The sequence below is a fragment of the Echeneis naucrates genome, chromosome 13 (assembly GCF_900963305.1).
Source record: "Echeneis naucrates chromosome 13, fEcheNa1.1, whole genome shotgun sequence".
Classification (NCBI taxonomy): Eukaryota; Metazoa; Chordata; class Actinopteri; order Carangiformes; family Echeneidae; genus Echeneis; species Echeneis naucrates.
Window position 1 is genome coordinate 5,820,819 of NC_042523.1, and position 20,700 is coordinate 5,841,518.

Genomic DNA, 20,700 nt, shown 5'->3' on the forward strand with positions numbered 1-20,700 from the left:
GAGCCAGTCAGATATGTCATTTATATCCATGGATTTACTCCTTCGCTTCTGTTTTATCCGATTTTTCACATTGAGCTGTTTTTTTTAATATATATATATATATATTGTTGTTGTTTGTTTTGTTGGGGTTTTTTATGAGTTTTTGTGAGTTTGAAGCAAATACATTTTGCTGATTGTGTAATGGACCTCAGTGCTGAGGAGAAATACAAGTCTTTTGCTATGCTAGCATCCACTGGCAACAAAGACTAAAAAAAAAAAAAAAAAAAACCCACACATATATAATGCCTTCCAACAGGGTCACTGCGTCCCTGTTGGCACTTTCAGACGCCAACGTGAGCGAAGGAAGGACGACCAATCACTCCTTTAAAATCCCCCAAGCAGAGACCGATTTTCTTTTTTTTTTTTTTCACCCCCAGAAACAAACTGGAGATGGATCGAAAACATCATGAAAGCAGCAGGTGACTCATTACATACTCCAGCGTGGTCACCATCATGTTTCCATTTCCCTTTACACGTTTAAAATGTTGTTTCTGTCAATGTAAATAAAAAGCATCAGCAGACATTTCTCCTCCTATCCGTGTCCTTTTGTGTCCAGGGAGGAGGACTCATAGGAAACGCTGCTGATGTGAGCGGTGAGGCTTGAGCGAATTCATCAGTACATAGTCACACAATTATAATGAGAGACGTCATTGATGGGGAAATTCCCCAAACACTTTTCTCTGAAATCCATCTGATTAACAGCAAAAAGAAAAGAAAAGAAAAGAAAAGAAAAAAAAAAACAACAACGAAAAAAAAAGGTTGGAAATAAGGTAAATTATGACAACTCAACATTTCATCATAGTGGTAAGATTTTAACTTGTGTACACAGGTCAAGTGACGATATTGACATTTCAGAGCATCAGTGAAGGTTCTACTGTCAGACACACCCAACACCAACCCCCCCCTTTTTTTGGATGTGATTGTGATGCACCACTGAACAGTAGAAATTGCTGTGTATGATACATTTGCAGCCCTTCTCTCCCCTGCTTTTCCATTTCACCGACACAGGAACTAGTCTAACGTGATTGCGAATTGAAAACACTCAATATTAATCTGTGGACTGCCGCGTGTGGCTCAGTAGACTCCCTATCAGTAAAAGACAAATCAGGCATATAAAGGCAGAGGGTCAAGAAATATTAAGCATGTCTTTGGGAAAACAGCAATAACATATTCGCTTTTATGCTGTAAATATACAAAAGTGAATCATTTGATGGATGCTAACTCCAGTGAGAAACTAGAGAAATGCTGCTGTATGCCAGAATATTTTTTTCTTGTTTTTTTTTTTTTTTTTTTTTTTTTTTTAAATCTTTCTCTGAAACATTTGACCACAACATTAAACACACTTAAAACTCCACCTGTAATTATGTCAAACATTTAACTCTCAGTTCTCTGGTCACTTAAAAATCATACAAAAAGACATAAAAAACAAACAAAACAAAATTCAATGGTAATAGATAAAAAAAAACAAACAAACAAACAAAAAAAAAAAATAATAAAAAAAATTAAAAAAGGAGCAAAAAACAAATCATACATCCAGTGTAGGACTTTCACAAATGTGCTCGGCAAAACCTCAACCTGCAGTCTCTTTTTATACATTTAATACATTTATAACATGAAAAATACACAAAAAGAATAATACACCAGTATTAATCAAGCAATCGCCTCCCTGGCCTCGTGGGTCAGTGACAATGAGTCTTTTTACATACCTTAGTTTTTATGCTTTGCCCATTCACCTGATGGAACTGATACCAATGCTGTCGTGCTGAGAAATTGATGTTTCTCGCACTTTAAATAGAAGCTTGACTTTCTAATAGAGATTAGTTGGATGGGGTCTGATGTTGGGGAGTGGGGGGTTGGGGGGGACAAAGACGGGTGCAGTTTGACAAATGGGGGGGGTGGGGTCGTGATGGAGGTGAAGGGTGTGGTGGAATGCAGGTGGAGGACAAAGGGTTGTTTGGTTTGGTTGTTGCATGCCACTACACATACCACTCTTTCTTAGAAATGACAGAGCCGTCGGTTTGAGAGATCATGTCATCGGCTATCTCAGGTTCAGGGTCATACTGGAAAGCCAGAGTCCGCTCGTCATAATCTCGGCTCTCTCCTTCGTCCACAGTGAAATAGGGCCTCTTCAGGTCCTCTGCTTCGGCGTCAAACTCGCGCTCACCCGCCTCAAACCCTCCAGGACCACCGATCTGTGCGGGCTTCTTCTCGTCGTCCGAGTCATCCGGGTACTGCAGGTTCTTGGGCATGGGGGGGTGGGCGGGCAGGCCGCCGGCCTTGCTGTACCCATTTCCAAACACATGTTTCTTGGTGCTGTAGTCTCCCTTGAAGGTGCGCTGGCGGCGGCGCAGGAATACAAAGAGCAGTATGGCCGCTACAGCCAACAGGGCCACTCCACCCACAGCGCCCCCGATGGCTGCAGTTGGATTGTGTGGCTCCGTCTGGATCTCATCCACAGGGTTGTTAGGGAATTCTGGGTAGGAAAAGACAGATGGAAGGGAGTGTGTCAGTGCTCTGGTGGGAGGAGGTGCATTTGTGCAGGTGCGTTTTTTTTTTTTTTTTTTTTTTTTTTTTTTTTTAGGAAAGATGAAGTAAGGGAGACAAGGACGGAAAAGCAAAGGGGAAAGGAAGGAACCACAACAAACCCCGCCCCCAAACCTCGACACAGATGAGCCCTTACCGAGATTGCGGCATGGCTCAGTCATTGACAGTCACATGCAGTTTCAGACATGGAAAGAATGAAATTACCAGCCAGACCACCACACAGCGCCATCAAACAGAGTGCAAGGAGAATGAAGCTTTGTCAGCATGCATTAGCCATCATTCCTCCTCTGTCTGGGAGGTAGCGCAAAAAATAAAACATTTTCATAACAAGCTGTGGAACAATGCCTTTCTGGTAAAACAGTCAACCCTATGGCTTTCAAACAAGTCCGAGTAAACAACGTCAATTACAGAGTGGAGTGTAGACCAGCAAAAAATAGTACAGCATGACATATAACCAGCTTCATCGTCAGTGTAATGAAATGAGAGCAGTTTGTCAGAGACGTTAATCAGCAGCCAAGCATACACAGCCCTGATGCATCAACTGAGCTAATAAACATGAAGCTCTGCTTGTCAGGCAGTAAAAATAGCAAATACTTCCAAGAGAAAAGCGTACACAATTCAGGCAAAACAGAGCAGAGGGAGACAGAAAGTTATCAAATGAAGCAAAGATGTGCTCTAATCTGGAATAGAGTGACAAAAACTAATGGCTTGCAAAAGACAAACAAGAAGTAAGATGCCAGAGATGGGAAGCTGGAGTTTTGCCTTATAAGCACAAAAAAAAAGAGGTTTTAAATCCACTACTACCACAGCCATACCATATCTGGAGCTCAACTGAGCCATCACATCAGCTGCACCACTGCAAGGAGCACAAAGGTCTGCTCATAAGAACACAAATGACGCATGTGACAGTTCCCGCTTAGAGTTAAAAAAATCGCCCTTAACATACAAATCTTCAGTTAAAACTCGAGGAGAAAAAAAAAAAAAAAAACACAAAAGAAAATGTACAATGCTCCTTCAAGCAAAGAGATGGGAGAGACTTTTATCTGAAACGTGATCAAAGCCTAGAACAGGTAGTGCTCGTCTGCAGAGGCACATTTAACTTTAATGGTAAATGCTGGAACAGAGAGATGGGAAGAAAGGAACAAAAAAATAAAAAAATAAAAAAATATAAGGTAAATAAAATAAAAATATAACCCAATACGGGTAGTTACACCATAGACGAGACAAATCTGTGTAAGAGAGAGAAAAAAAAAAAAAAAGTGAGACCAAAAATTGAGGCGGCAGCTCGCTGTTCTCGCAGGATAAACCACAGAGTTTGCAACACTGCAGGGCAGCTCAGCCCTGAGACAAAACATTCCGTGCTATTGACACCGCCTGTACTGTTGTACTGATTTATTACCACCTCATTATTACACATCATTATCTTGTTAGCACAGATCATAAACATTGTTGATCAGGTGAGTTCTCCAGAAACGATCTGGAGCTGATAAGCGCTCTGGGTGCTGGCACACTCATGCACCAAATCAGCTGCACTTATTCAACCAAAACAAAGTTTCGCTGTTTTGATGTGAACTTACAACGAACATGCGCCATCATGTCACGCCACAGCATCTTGATAATAGCTTACACATGCATGAATTATCTGCATATGCGTCACCGCTGGGTGACGACAACATGGTGGTTTATTAGAGATAAGGGAAACCATATATTAGATGCAGATTACGGTTTATTGTTGATTGGGAAATTATCTTTCTGACGTGTAGCAATCCTGAAAGCGGCTGGGAAATATTCAATTCCTTGTGCTGCTTTCCAATACAGTCAAATCAATGCTTAAAATGCTTCTTTGGCAACCCCCTGCCATCAAAAAAGAAATTCTCCAAATAAGTTGAAGATCATTTTTAACGTCTTGTTCTAAACCATTACATTAAATTTGAGCTGCTTTTTTGGGGGGGCATTATACTGCTCCCCTCTCCTCGGCTGCTCTTCCCATGCTGGGGCCGACAGCAAGGCTTTCCAATTTCTAAAGCGTTGTCGGGCACAGTCTCAAATATCAGCTCAGGTTTTAATCTGACCACCTAATGGGATTATTCAGACACCGGCCTTCATTACACACATGAATGAGAGAGCAGAGCCAGGTCACCCCAGCTTGAGAACACATCCTTCCATCAAGTCCAAAGAGGGGTGAAAATCCAGGGGATTGAAGGAGAGGAGAGAGAAAAGGGAAAATGCTCTCCTGTAATCCTCTTCTCTACCCTTCACCGTCTTCTTCGGTGAGAATCTTTCGCTTATATGAGTCCCCTTATTCATTCTTAATTAGGTAGCCTTCCCCCCTTGCATTTCGAAAACTGAACAGACTTTATATTTACTACTTAGGGAGTTCAAAAACACAAGAGGAGACCATTAAAGCTACCACATTGCGGTTATAAAAATGATGCAGCCAGTCTTCAAAAGCTCCCTCCATTGCTTCCATTTCTATAAAGGATCAAGTGACACCACCTCTTGACACCAGTATTTGAAGAATTTGAATGTCAACACTAATGACTTAAAAACATGTTATAGTTCAAACGAACTATGCACATGAAGGCAGCTGAAAGCGTGAAAGGTATTTTTCTGGCTCTTTTGGTTGGTGCATTACCTCCAAAGGAAATCTTAGAAGTTGCTGTGCCGAGAACAACAAGTTTCTTTTTTCTCTCTCTAGCAATAAAGATGTTTTACCGGAGGGAGAATGAGAGGGAGGAGTGTAGAAGCATTCAGATGGCTCTGTCTGGGTAATGGGGGCGGGGGGGGGTGTTAAAAGGCGCTGAAGAAGCGCCGAAACATCAGGAAAAGATCGCATCTGTGCAATGGAGGAATATACTGCCGTTAGTCTGCAACTCAAAGAGACGTGTTGATAAAGAGGACTGCCTGAGCTCAACCTGTTATCCAGCAGACTTCTGCTGTGTCCTCAACCCACCGTGAGGTCACATTACGACACCAACTCCCCATTCGGCTCACAGGCCTTGTGCACACACACACAGACAGAGAACAAAATAGGGGGGGGGATAAATAAATAAATAAATAAATAAAGCAGCATCATGGCTTTTGTCGAGGACGTGCTCTCCATGAATGCGAGTTTGCGAAATGAAGAGTGGCTATGGCACAAAGTAATCACATTACAGAAGCACTCATAATAAAACAGATTTGAGGTGGTCGGGGTATGTTGGGGCATTTGACAAAACGGAGGAGGAAGGAGGCGTTCCATCAGCGTGCATTTTTTTCTACCGGCAACACCTGCCAACAGATAGATAAAAAAAGAGCTCAAAGCAGCACGGCAGCCCTGATACTGTTCCAGATGACAAAAGGCAGTGTCTGTTAACACCACTCTGGAAATATGCAGATAGTAGCATAACCTTGAGTTGCAATGACTAAAATGTACTATTGAGATTAATAGGTGCAAAGACGTGCTATGACGGACTATAGATCAATCTAGTGACATGATAAATTTATGCAGGTAATGACTAACATGACACACTGTGGCTACTCAAACGCTGCAACCGCGCTGTCTGTTGTTGCATTAATCATACTACTTTGTGTGCCCACATCTGATTTGATTGAGTGCATGATTTACTGCAGCCAAACATTCCAGCGAAGAAAACCGCTTCCTTCACGACTTGATGAGTGTCCTCGCTCTGAGTCATTTGCGTCCCCATTTGTATCTCAATGTAAGCTACAGTATAAAGCAACCAGCAGCGGAGAGAGGCACGTCTGAGGCCCATATAGTGAGGGAAACTGTTTCACAACTCTGTCCTGCAGGTACAGTTTCTGGGTGTGCACCGGTCATGTCTGCACATGAAAAAGAAGACAAAGTCTCATTCCTGAGTCTTAGCGCAATCACTTGGACAAGGTGTTGTGACAGAGGCAGAGAAAATGAGAGAGGATTTCAAAGGCTCGTTCAGGGTGTGGTGTTTTAATACGACTAAATGAGGAACAGGGAGCAGACAACAGAAGACGAAAAGAAAATAGAGGGGTACTAAGTCAAGGAGCAGTGAAGAGGGGGGAAAAATAGGAAGGAGTGAGTGCCTTTCAAAGGTTGGGGAGGGACAACAGCAAGTAAAAAATGTTAGAATGAGCAAGCAAGTGAGGGAAAGGCTAAGGAGGGGGGCACAGGGAGGAGACGCATTAATTCAGTGATTCTAGTGACCCCCCATTACTCCCTGTCTGAAACTGCCAGTGGTTGTGAAGTCATGGAAAAATAATGCTGCCACAACAAATAAAAGCTCATCACTGACAGGAATTCGACGTGCAGCCCGGGGAGCCGACATTGAGGCAAAGCTCTCTCTCACCACATCCTACACTGCTTTCCAATATCTACCATTTCTTTCTGCCGTCAACATGCGATTATTCCACACAGAGTGTGATCTTGTCCCCCCCCCACAGGTAAATTCCAGTCCTGCTTGACTGAGGTGGCACATCACAGCTGAGATCCCACATCAATAGTGCGATGGAAATTCCCAGATATAAAGTTTTCAGATAGAATGTGGTCATTTTGTCTCAAAAGGGGCGTAACCTTGAATGGCCAATGAATATTTTCACCGGCACCTAAGCACCAACGCTGTTTTCCAAATCATGTTTGTTCATACGACATGGTTATCAATGCATCAATGCAAGTCTGCATGTGGCTGCAGTGCTGTCAGGGGGAAGTTATTGGATCTGAAGACACGTGTCAAACAAGTCTAGAATTTAGTACTTGGTGTGCCAGGAGAGGTCAGGCCACGGGACATCATCCTATCCTCAGTTACTCTGTTTTTTTTTTTTTTTTTTTTTTACATCTTGTGTTTCAGTTTTGTTGTTACTTTGGAGCTGTGTGTCTAATGAGTGAATCATCACACAGCAGAATCAGCATTCTCATCATCTGCAGCAGCAGCGGCGGTGGCGGCGGCAGGAGCTCTGGAGCCAGCGGTCAGACCCTGGGACAGCATCTGACCTACTTCATCAGGCTCTCAGGGAGGAATGACAGATCCAACACCACATGGGCGGATGGAGAGGAGGAGGAGGAAGAAGAGCAGGAGAAGGAGGAAGACGGAGCAGAGATGGGCCGAAGGGGTTCAGCCAATCCCCCTGCTCCATCTGTCGGCACATCTTTCCCCTCTGCATATCCTCCGGAGAGGAGAAACAGCAAGCCATGCAGAAACAAATGTTAAGATAAATCACTAGGATCTCAGCTGTTCTGCACTCACATGCTCTCCCCCGGTGACATTTCCATTTCACTCCTCTCACTGGGCTATCTCTTTTCTCCAAATAAAAAACGAGTTGCGGCCATGATGTCTCCCCCCACAATGCTTTTCCTTGGCACAGAACAACACAACAAAGGCTTTATGGGGCAGCCTATGGTGTACGAGCACGGGAGCAGCTCATGCTAATGTCTCATTTGGATAATGAGGTGTGATCCTGGCAGGATCTGAGCAGCTAGCAGGCCCTCCTGTAGCGAAGACGTGGGGGATAGAAAGTCACTCTATCAGCCTGCAGACCCAAATCCAAATCCAAAGGGTTTTTTTTCTTGGTGCCTGATGGGGAAGTTCAAGGGTGAAGTGAGGCTACCAATGGGAGCGAAGACCAACAGCGCGAATATGTCCCTCTTCCTACCAGACGCAATCTGTCTACATAAAGTGATGGCGTTAGGATACACATGATATACATGTGTGGCCTTTGAATCCATGAATAATGCAGACAGTCGATGTAAGAAAGGCAACGGCACAATGCCCTATAGTGCACAGATTGAGAGAGACTCCACCATGACAGCCAAAGACAAACAAATTTCACATTGCTTGGGGAGCCTTTGCAAAGCTGACATCATAATGTCTCTTCTCTCTGTCAGAGAAAAGAATGAGACAAATGGCTGCGTGGAGCAGCTCTGCTGTTAGATCCTAGTAATATGTGGTCTGATTCAAGGATATTCTCTCCTCGGCCTCCCAAGTTTTATTTCACGAGATCGGCACGATACCATGTGAAGAAAAACCGACAGACCCTGCTGTACTGGATAGAGTAACATGCCTGTTTCTCGGCTGATAAAAATGAGCCATGCCATCAGCGGACCCAGTTATTTACAGTTTGCTGGTGTTGGTGGGAAGATCAAAAAAGAGAGATTGGTGAGAGAAGTGTGCTTATATAAATACATAGCAGAAAGAAAGTGTGAGTTTACAGCATCCCTGCAGATCAAACACTTTTGAAAGCCACCGCAGTTTCGGATTGCTTGGCAGCCCTTGTGGACAATACATAGTTTGACTTGACCATAAGCTTCTTGTCACATCTTCCTTAAGGCCCCTTGAGATGATATCATTACTTCCCCAATGTGAAGTATTTCTTATAGAAACAAGACAGTGGGGAATCAAGGGCAGGCGTAAAACAGTAGGCTGTATGTTACACAGAGGAAGGAGGTTTTATTTGATAGAAGAGGCTGCAAGGCATGACTGTTGCAGCTCAAGTGTCCATTTCATTGGAGCTTTAAACAATCCACCTCCTTCGCTGCTAATGTGTTTGGGAAAAAGGGGACGGTTTGGAACAAAATATAGTTCTTGTAAAATGTGAACCAATGAGGCTGATACCTGTCTAATAAAGAAGAAATGGCTTCTAAATGTCTCATTGTAGCTCTGTAAATCCGATAGCATAATCTGACAATACTAAAATGTTTTGCAGATCAAGATCTAGCTGTAGTAAGTAATATGACAATTAAACATCTAATGTAAGCTCAGAGCACCATCATCCACACGGTCATTTAGATTTATGCTGACACAGCTCGCCCTGCCACTGCCAACCTCCTGCTGCCTTCCCTGCCAACATGGTGGCGAGCATTTGGAGTCATTATATAGACATAGCTAATGTTTCCGGCAATGGCCTCATTTGCTTGCTGTGGTTACATGAAGCTGGTAAAAATTAAAATGAGATAGGTAAATGAAATGTGAAAAAAGTCCAGGCAGAAAGGTGAATAATGTCAGACCTCTCGCTGCCGCTGTCTTTGCACATTAGTGTACCGCAGGACTTGGAAGGATGGAGAAAGTGACAAGCAGCGAACACCAGGAGCTGTAAACAGCCAATTTCTGAAATCCACTTTACCTCTCCAACTAAATTCCGAAGACCAGACCCGCTGAAGCATCTCAATCAGCCACATAGAAACCTTTATTTATTTATATTTCCATTGGCCTGAATATTGCATTCATCTAATTTTCACCATGTGCTGATGATATTTTTTTCCTCTCCTTCACCTTACCTCTTCTCTCTTAAACTTCATTTTCTCACATGGGGAAGGAACTCTTGCTTGTTCAGGCAAGCGTGAACAGATGCCGGCACCGGTTGCCTGTGCTTACAGAAGGATCCGTCCTGATGCTTCCTTGCTAAATTGAAGATAGAGCTCCCACTCCATTCAGTTTAACCCAAGTGGTACAGCCCTGCAGCAACGCCGACTAAACCTCTGCTCTCCAAAGCAGCTCGGTGCCGCAAGCTCTGACAAAGGAGGATAAAAGTCAGCTCTGCGGGGCCATAAGTGGAGTCGCCGAACGGTTCAGCACACTGGCCGACCCCGAGGTGATCTGATATCACCGCTCTCAGCTGATCCTGCTAATGTGGCGGGAATTATGCACAATGTCTTCCCCTCATCTCGCCGAGATTAGTGCTGTTGTGTGGGAGAGTCAAGGTTAAAAAATATCTAATCAAGTTTACAAGATTATTCGTGTGGGTAAACAAATTAATTCCGCAGCGAATGTGCTGTTTCACTGGAGGAAATTTTCCCACGTCATTAAACTGTGAACTGCTGAGAATAAAACCACACATCTCCTTTCTCAGGGGTGATAATGACATAATTGTAAGGCCATCCCAACAAAATGGTCGTTCATCACATCTTATTATGTGCTAGGAAGAAATTTAAGATGGCAGCATCGATTTGTTTCGAACAAAAAGAGTGTGATGTTGGAAGAGCTGATTATCTTAATGAAAGGCTCTCTTAAGCTGGGGAGGATCTTTTGAGTTTAACCACACTCTTCAGCCCTTCACTGAGCATCTCTCAGCCATTGCAACATTTTACAGGAGTCTACTGTTGATTGATATTCCTAGAATGAATAATCAAAAGTAAGTTTCGCTGCAATGTTTTTTAATTGTCTGTTTTTTATTATGGCCTCTGGTGCCCATTAATAATTACCTGATTAATGGCTTCTGAAGACTTGCCAAGTTTACCTCTGAAGAGTTCTGAATTGAATTTGAATGAAATAGGTATTTGTTGAGAATAAGCCCACTAGACCAAGTTAAGTCAGGTCAAATTTTATTTATATAGCACAATATCACAAATCACAAATTTGCCTTGAGGGGCTTGACAATCTGCACTGCATTATGACACAGTCTGTCCTCAGAAGCTCCCCTCTTGTATTATAAATCCTCCCCCTCCCTCAACTCTCACTCTCCGTGCTCTCTCTGACTTCCTTTTTTCACCTTTCTCTGAGAGCTAGGATTGATTAAAACAAGAGAGTGCTTCATTAGATTCTGACAGGCAACACCATATCTGCAGAACACATGTCCTTGGAGAGAACCGCCTCAGCCCATGTGGCTCACCGTAGTCGATGCCATCTCCACCGCAAACACTGTCCCCAAACTAATTGAAACAAGGTGCTCTGCTGCCCCACTATCTGCTGAGGTGACAGTTATGTGGCCGCCACAAATCCGTCCCTGAAAACTGAGTAGCTTGATTAAAATGTGCCTTGCTAAAGTGTTCCATCAGTGCTGTTTCCCCAATGTGGGAAAATAGCTTTTCTGTGGTACAAACAAGTTGTCACGGACATTTTATCTTCCTGACACGGGAGGCTGGGTTGTCTCCCTGGCAGGTGCATATTGCTGCGCCAATCTAAAAATCAACTTCAAAATGAAGAGAAAGAGTATTCCTGCCAAATCCATGCATAATGTAGCAAGCTGTAGTGTTTCCACAAATCTAAGTCTTGATGGTGACAAAACAACGCACAATGGTAGAGTTTGCCTGTTTATGTGTCGTATTTGTCATCACTCTAGAAGTTATTGAAGGTATGAAGGCTGAATTAGTGACTGTACAAACAGACTTCTCCTGATCCCCTCCAGTTGCAGAAACTATGAAGATGTGCCATTAAATGAGGAGAGAGAAAAAAGAAAAAAAAAAGAATTATTTCATCTTCGGCACTAATACAGGCAGTAACCACGCCTGGTAGCTCTATGAGCTTTTGAACAAATGCACTGCAGCTATCTGTTTGGTCACCTTCCTGTTCTGCAGACAGCACTTGGCTGATGCTACTGAGGCTCAGTGCTGCAGCCTTGAACAGCCGCCAGCAGTGGGCTCTCTCACCTGCCCTGTCTTAGCCACGCTTGTCCTGGACTGTTTGGAAGCACAAAGATGCTCTTTGAAGTTAATGAAGCATCAGCATACTTCTTTACCTGCACCACTCGGTCGTTATGCACAGCCAATGTCAAGGCTGCACGGAGCACTTCAAAGAATTAGTAGGTAATGCCACACTCACTCTTCAAGTTCACCTCTAACAGTTTAGTTGTGTCATCACAACCGATGAAAAGTCTACCACCAGCTGATCTACATTCAAAAGAAATGTCTTTGAAACAGGAAAAATTCCTTCACACATATTCCTGAGGCTTAATGGTGTTCAGTAGGAGTGCGAGAGATTATGCTGACAAGCCCACATTAAGCCAAGGAAAGGCTAGCATTTCACAATGTCAGCAAAGAGCATAGTTTATAGTGTATCAAACCTGCATGAGACACAAGGGCAGAACTCCGGTGTCCCTGTTTGTACATGCTGCGTCCCGAAGCACGAGAACATACAAAAGTCTGACAGCTGACCCCGGCTGTCTGCGAGCTGTTCCTCATTTTGACTGGGCGCCATGGCGAAGCTGAGGTTCTGAAGTGTGGCAGGGAGACTGGCTCTCCTCCCTCTAACTTGTCACTGTTACTATGGGAACTGGCACCATTGCTTCCATGGTTTGAATGGGACCCTTCGGGACGGCATCCTAAACACAAATTCAGGCCTAATAATATAGAGCTAGCATCCAATCAAGCTTTTACCACAGAGGAACAGGTCACCAGAAGTGCATTGTGACATTCAATGTTCAGGATATGTTGTGGCAGAAGGATAGTTATATTTCAATTACAGGAAAAAGGACAAACACTTCAACTTCGACAAGAATTACGCTATGCTGGTAAGATGGAAAGACGTAACAAATAGCAGCCAGCTGAGATCCTTGGGAGCTTTAACTGTATCAAAATCAGCCATTATGTTTTCCTTAATCTGCTGGTTAACAATGCTCTTTATGTCAAAATAATAAAAACAAAACAGAACAAAACACCATCAACAGAAAAATATTCAAATTTCAATTTTGTGTGAAAACAAATTGAAACTGAACGCACTTGAAATATATACCCATGCACTGTTCGCCTCAGTCAGTCCATGAAACTATGTGGACAAATGATGAGAATAAACGGAAAGACTACTGGGACAGTAGCAGAGTGGCTTGTTCATTTAAGCAGTCAATGAAAAAGCAGAAATAGAAGATTACTTTATTGCCTTTCTTTTGCCTTTCCAAAGGAATAAAGTGCTTTTTTGCCAAACAGTACAATCTTTCTTGAACACAATAACACAATGCAACTTGGTGCAGGGTGATTTCCTGACAGTAGATTACTTCCTCATTTTCATGTCTGATAAGTAAGAGCCGTCGGGGTCCCTTTGAGATTTCGATTATGACATTACCAACCCGCCTACACTGGATGCAGGTATTGACACCACATCCTGCAAAGCAGCTTTGTCCAGCCTTATCCTTCACAGTAGTGAAAGACAGGAAACAGAAAAGAAGGTATGCAATGTAACTGTAAGACACAGCTGTTCACTTCACAGCAAGCACAGCTTTCCCAGAGACACAACATGAGTCAACATGCAAAGCAATGCAAGTTAGAACACCCCCACTTCCCAGAAACAAAGCAGCATAGTGAGTCTGTTGGGGGGGGGGATATTTCCAGTCTGACCAGAGCAAAACTGTGACAGTCTCCCAGTACCTCTCACCACACACACAGCTTGTAGCAATAAGAGAGAGATCTCCTCATTTTTAGCACCTATGGCAGGAGTCAGATCTCATGTATGCTGCAGAAACCACTTTGAGAGCAAAATATGGTCTCCTATGGATAAGAACCCAGAGGGGCCACAAGTGTGTGTGTGTGCCAACAATTATGTGGAAGGCAGGGGAACTGAATCTGTTTTGTTCAGCGTTTTGTTTTCCCAAGAAGACAGAAGAAGAAGCAGAGACAAAAGGAAGCAGCGCAGATCTCAGCTGTGAGAGCGGCATGGGCTGTTTGGAGAAATGTGAGCATGATGCGAGCAAACTATGATCAATACGATACCCTCACCTCAAACCCGCATTTTCCTTGATGTTATTTTAGGTGCTGATAATAGACCTGCTTTATATCACTCCCACATATGCGCCTGGGTGTGATACAGGGCAGGTTGGGAGGGAGTGGCTTTTGCATTCTCAGTGTGTTTATGTGTGTGTGTAAGCGTGAATGTGTGTGAGTGAGGATGTGGAGAGTTCTCATACACAAACACAGAGGCTTTTTTTCCTTATTTAACCTTCTGCACAGTGCTGCAGGGAGCCACACAGCCCAGGCATGTGGGAAAGCACATCGAAAACACAGGCGGTTTACTCCAATCACCTGGTCTGTGCTTGTGCATGGATGCTTGTGTTTATTTGGTTGATTATCCCAGGCTAGGATTTTTATTTATTTATTTATATTTTATTTTTTGGTGGGGGCGGTGGGTACTGTATTGATGCAAGCCATACCTCATAGACAGAGCAGAAACGATCGCTACGGGCAACCTACCCGTAATGTTGACGTCCACGATGCCAGTGCGAGTCCCAATACCGTTGGTGGCGTCGCAAACGTACGTGCCGGCCAAGTCGTAGGTCACTGGCCCCTTGAAGAACAGGGTGTTGTTCTTGATCTCCACATTGCTGGGCAGGGAGCCGTTCAAGCTGTGGTGGGAGAGAAAGGCAATAATATAGATACCATAAAAAGGCAGAATTACACCAGACCCCAGTGAGACAAAAAAAAAAAAACCCTCCCAGGAGTGGCAAAGCAATTCAAAGCGCATGAAAAATACAGTCTCTCGTGCCAACACACCTAAATGTGTGTGTGGGGGTGAGATAAATACCACGGATATTTGACAGTGCTATATTTCAGCCATCATCCATCAAGTCCAAACAAAATTATAAGGACAAGGAATCCCAGCAGGTCCAAACAGGTAAGCAGTTTGAGACAGCTATGCCATGTGACATACAGAACAGACAACGGCTGAGGTGACGGCGGCGCTGGTGGGGGTGGGCTTCTTTCCCGAGCTGCACCTCAGCTCACGTGGCTGAACTGAAAACTCAAGGGAGCTGTCACGAGAGGCAGCTGATCAAGCGATAAATGCAGAATCTACCAAATGCTGAGCTGTCAATGAGAGCTGGAGTCTGTTTCCCCTGCCTGAGGTGTTTGTCTTCATGGTTCACCGTCTCTACTGCGTTCAGACCTGCTCATTTTTTTTAGATCAGGTCAGCACACTCAAAGGTCACGGATCACAGGCACACAAACCCCTCTATTATCTAAACCTTTTTTAGCCCAGGGGCAGGAAAAAAAAAGAAAAGGTATCAAATTTAGTTGCAATTAGCCATTTCCTGTTGCTTTCCCGTCGATAAGCCTCATCAGCTGCTCTGAATGGATTCCGCTATAAAAACGACGGAGATGATATGAAACAGCTCTGCGGTTTGATTGTGGGGAGCTGCTGGGTGTTGGTGACACTTTTTGTTTCTTTACACAGTAAAGATGCCGCACAGTCTTCTCTCCTTCACTTCTGGCCCTCGCTCACAGTCAGAGAAACACTTTAAGACCCACTGGAGTGCGAGAACATTAAAAACAATGTAATGCTCCATTTATTACAGAGAAAGAGAAACAAAATGACATTACACACGCACCAAAATTAGGCCTGACACTAACAATGGCCACACATCAAGCAATTAAGCTACACTAAACAGGCTTTCAATGAGGCTCTTCAGTGATGGGTGGAAGGACACGGTGACGAGGTGTCAATAAATCAGTAATAAAAAATGCAAAGCTCACCCAGCTGATCCATTTGTGGTTAAATGACTTCACAGCGTTTTCAGGAAACGTGAGTAAAAAAAAACAAAACAAAGCAAAAAAAACAAAAAAAAAAACAAAAAAAAAACAACAACTAACAAACAAAAAAACCCACAACTCTGCATGATTTCATTATTTATTTTTATGGGCAACAAAGTGCCTGTAGTTCAGAACAAAAGTAATAAAAAGAACTACGGTCGAGCTGTTTTTCGTTGGCCACCTGTGTGATGGGTTTGCAATGGAGCTCCATACAGTATGTCACGATTCAATAATCAGATACCTTGTGAGCCTCTATCAAATGCTACTCTGCAAAGCCCGATTGATTTGCTGCAGAAATGAAAGGCTGGCAAACTACGATACACCACAGATTCGGCCGCAACCAGGGATATCTGCATTTGTATGAGACATCTGAATGTCTGCGTGTTGTGAGCGGGAGTGTGGAGCCCTGAGGGCCATCGAAATGAAAGGCAAACAAACAGCTTGAGAGTGATGTAGATTCTTTGATGACTGCTTAGCCCTCGCATGTGATTGCATTTATGTGATGCGTGTGTTTATAGATGTGGGGGATTCAAAGACACGGTGCATCAATCCAGCATCCAGTTTTCTCTATGAAATGCACAACTTTGTGGAGTTATTCAATGCAGAAAATTACATTACACATACAAATATATAAACGCACAGACACACGTTTCAGGCAGCAAAATGCAAAGTTTATCCCATTTCTTATATTTCATATTGTTTACAGGCAACTGATTAGCGGCAATTTTATTATATATTAGGCTAATTCAAATAAGAAAAGACTTCAAACTCACAAGCACGTGGCATTAAAGGATGGTGTCTTTCAATAAACATCCATCTGTTCAGTTGGAAAAGCTTCCTCACCTGCGTTTTTTAAGAGGGATTTCATTCTGTTGGAGTGGCCACAGTGATTCCCTAATATGCATTCAGATTATGCACGGCACTGCTGAAAATTTCAAATGGTTAATTAATATTCATGACAAAACGTAACCTGGAGCTAGTACGAAAACCAAGGGGATTCTACCACACACCCACAAACAAATACAAGCACACAGGGCGAATGCACGTAATACCTGCACATTTCCCACTGATTACTCATGTTGAGTGTCTAATTAAACAGATACAGCGATACAGTGCGACGGAGAAGAGCATCAGTGCTGTCTGCAGGGAATGCTGCCAGGCCTTGTGCAAACACTGCATCTCTGTGAGCGTGGCACGCCATATGATCTGGATATGAAGAAAACTTCAGTTCAATTTTGTTTGTGCACACGCAGTACAAATTCACGCCCAAGCTATTTTTCGAGAAATGAAATGTTAAATTTTTAATATTACGCAATTGACTGCAAAGTGGTGTAATTTATTTGTACACAGTTTGTGCACAGTTGTGCAAGAAGAACAAACATCTGTGCTTTGCAACTTCTTACAATTTATTAATCTGCCTTGAAATGCTCATAACCTCAGAATTAATGGAGCAAAAATGTTTCTGTTGCTTGCACAAACCTGCACAAACGATGTGCAAATGCATGAATTACCACTTTGGAGTTATTTGGACGTTAATGAGGTGCTGACAGCTGTGCTTAAAAATGTAATGTTTTTACAGGTTTTATTCAAATCCCCATTGCATGCAGTGAAAACTTGGTCCTTAACACTTGTCGAGTGAGTCAAAATACGTTGGAATTTTCAGCAAGCTCAACATTAAATACGTTTCTATTTTGATATGATGTAACTGTTGAGGCATTTCATATTTTGGCATTTATTATTACAGTGATCAGGGCCACCGGCGCCCTTAAGGGTCAAACACTCCTGGTAAATGAACACACACAACAAGGAGAACATAAATAACTCCAGCTGTAAACATGATAAGGTCATTCCTCCACCAACACACGTAACTAAGTGGCAAGATGTCACATGCTTAGGGAAACAAGCACCATGGCACCACTGCAGAGGTCCCCAAGGGAGACACTGATTCAATGATCGCATTAGAAACATACAGTGTAGTAACTGATGTGAGGAGTGAGGACCGGAATAAACCTGACTAAAATATTAGTGAAATGGGAATTAACTGCCTTCTGAGTTTTATCTACTCGGTATTACTGACCGAGTAAGTGAACCAACAGTCGTCTTTGGTTGCTTTTAATCAACATGAATAATAGAATCACATTTCAATAGAGATAAGTAAGCTGGCTAATTAGAGCTGAGTTTGAGGTAATTATGCTGTGAACTGCCACAATAATAACAATGCCGTTGCTGTTATTTATAGCAGCGTCCCATATCTTCTAGGGAGTCAAACTATATCAGGCGAGTCCTGGAAAACGGCTTTTCACATATCTTTCTGAAATCGTAGCACACAAGTAACTGAATTATTTGTGTTAAAAACCAACGCTTCTGCCAACCCCATCCTCCCCACTGCTGCTGAGCCCACTGAAAGCTGCAGTGGAATATGGTGAGTCAAAGATGCCCTACAAACAAGCATTTCATATACAAACAATACAGTCCAAACAGGTTGTGCCCTTTCTTTTAGTCTAGTCTGCTGTATGTGCACAGTTCCCAATTAACCCATTTTGAGAAACACACTGTTTCCCCCCCGACTGCAATAAGCCAAAGGAATTAGTGAGAAAAAATAACTTTCTGAATTCATTGCATGAGATAAATACTGTAAGAATCGATTGGCTCGGGAAATAATGTGGCTGTGAATAAAGGATATTAATATTTATTGGGTGTAGCTACACCTTTAGTAAGCAAATGAGTGTGTGTACGTGTGTGTATGTGTGTGGCGATGTGACGCAATTCGCCAGCCTGTTCCAGATCGTTCTGTCACAGTCCTGTGCTGACCTCCACACTCGGGCCCAGGGGAACCTTCAAAACTGATTTGGCATCTCATTTTCAGTGCAGCAATGGCCGTCCTCTCCTATCTGTCAGCACAGTGCCCTCGTCTTTCTAGATCACATCTCCTCCTCTTCTTTCCCTATCTCCTGAAATCTCTCTTTGCGGGCCAGAAAAAAATAAATAAATAAAAAGGCAGGATGAATCTGTCTTGTCTTCTTCTGCTGCTGATACTATGTGCGTGTATATCTGTTTCTGCCCTTGAAGCTGACTCTATACATTAGAGGGAAAAAAGTAAAAAAAAAAAAAAAAAGCACCCAACATGCCTCATTAAAATCCAACAGTGGCCCGCTGAGAAGATACAACGAGGGCACAACGCTGTTTTAATCCAGATCTACTCAGGTTCACTGACAAGTTTCTCAATTACAGAGCACATTTCTCCATTTGAACCTCAAACACTGGGATTTAAAACCTTGATGAAAAGAAGCAAGGCTCCTCTCACTTTTCTTCCTTTAAAAAAAAAAAAACATTTTCCTTCTCACTTCAAAATGCAGTAAAGAGTTTGATCCATGCAAATTACAGCAGCTCAGAGTTTTGGTTGTAGTCCTTTGTCTGTAATTTATATATTATGTTAAAACTACATGATGCTCGCATGACCAACTTTCATGCCATTACTCAAAGCAGCTCAAACTGGGGGTTATTTAGCGATACCCACAGGCCTTGAAAAGATATTTGTATCTCTTTTCTCTTGCACATTTGCAATGTCTCTCGGGCGAAAAAACAGTGATGTCAGCCCTGAGGTATGCCAGCCTAATCCACTGTTCCTACTTCAGCTTCGGCTCCGGCTCCGGTTCCCCTGCCTCACTTTGTGTGTCAGGGACAAACTGCTGCCTTCTGGGCCCTCTAGAGAACACAACAACACTAACAATGGCGCTTTCGTACCCCTCTACCTGCATGCCGGTCCTCAGACTTCAAAGAAAAAAGCCCAAAAGCAAAGCAAAACCGTGTTCTGTTTGGATTTATCTCCCAGTATCTGTGGCCGTCAGGCAGATAGGGGAGTGTGCTGCTGCTTTAATGGGCCCATTGTGCTCTGCCTCAGGCCCTGGTCTTATCTTCATTACCCCGTTTTATAAACAAACAAATAAACGGAGACACATTTCTGGAGAGGATGAAGGAAGATTCTGTGTTTCTATCTTTGTAAATTACTGTGTTGTATATGTATGCCTTGACACAAGTGTTGGAGGAGAACAGACTCCATTAGACGAGGTCTGTTCTATAAAACAGCTCCCTTGTGTTTTGGTGAGCTGTCTACAAAACACCTTTTTTTCAGTCAGGAATCTAACATGAGAAAAAAAAACAAAACAACAACAACCCCCCCCCCAAAAAAAAAAAAAACCCCAAAACAAAACAAAAACAAACATGTAGCCACACTGTTTTGTCTTGGGAACATTAAGGGCCTTCAGGGTTTAGTCAGACTCACAGTTTCCACTGGTAGATGGTGACAGGGGGGTTGGCATCGGCCCTGCAGGTCAGCTGGACATTCAGACGGTTCAAGTACCAATTTCCGTCGAAGCCCTCGATCTTCACATCAGGTTCATCTGCAAGGAAGGGGCACGAATGTCAGCTTTATCCCTTCCGCAAAATCTGAAACCTTTGCTATTTTAATACCTTTCATTACTCTGCCAGTATCACAATTACTAACAATAACAAATTCATTCATTTCAAGCAGAGCAGCTAAACCATCCTGATTCCAACAATGTGTGACCTTTAGCTAAGTGCACATTTCAACGAACAATGTCAACTCTTAATCTGCTGCGTAAAAAAACAAAAAACAAAAAACAAAAAAACCAAACCAAAACAAACCTCACGAGACTGGAGATTTTAGACTAGTACTGATTATTAGAAATCCACGTGCTGTAATTTCTAATGGACACATAAAACAGATGTGCACTGAAAAAATTCATTAAAAAGATTCTCTGAATTAACTGAATGTAATTTTAAAATTTTCACATTTGAGGGAAGAAATCATGGATATCAAGGATAGTTTTAACTTCTTCCTAGCTCACATAAGCTTGTTTGTGTATATTTCTCTTCATTTTGTTCCTGAGCTGTGTTTACAG

General features: G+C 42.9%; 1 protein-coding gene across 1 annotated transcript in view; it reads right to left on the reverse strand.

Moving 5' to 3' along the window:
• Nucleotides 1-369: 369 nt before the first annotated feature.
• Nucleotides 370-20,700, reverse strand: part of nectin1b (nectin cell adhesion molecule 1b) — a 76,928-nt gene continuing 56,597 nt past the window's right edge. The window contains exons 4-6 of the mRNA XM_029516868.1: nucleotides 20,061-20,178; nucleotides 14,444-14,595; nucleotides 370-2,512 (exon numbers count right to left, since the gene is read on the reverse strand). Of these exons, the coding sequence (XP_029372728.1) occupies nucleotides 2,016-2,512; nucleotides 14,444-14,595; nucleotides 20,061-20,178 (767 nt within the window). The 3' untranslated portion in view covers nucleotides 370-2,015. The remainder of the gene's footprint in view (nucleotides 2,513-14,443; nucleotides 14,596-20,060; nucleotides 20,179-20,700) is intronic.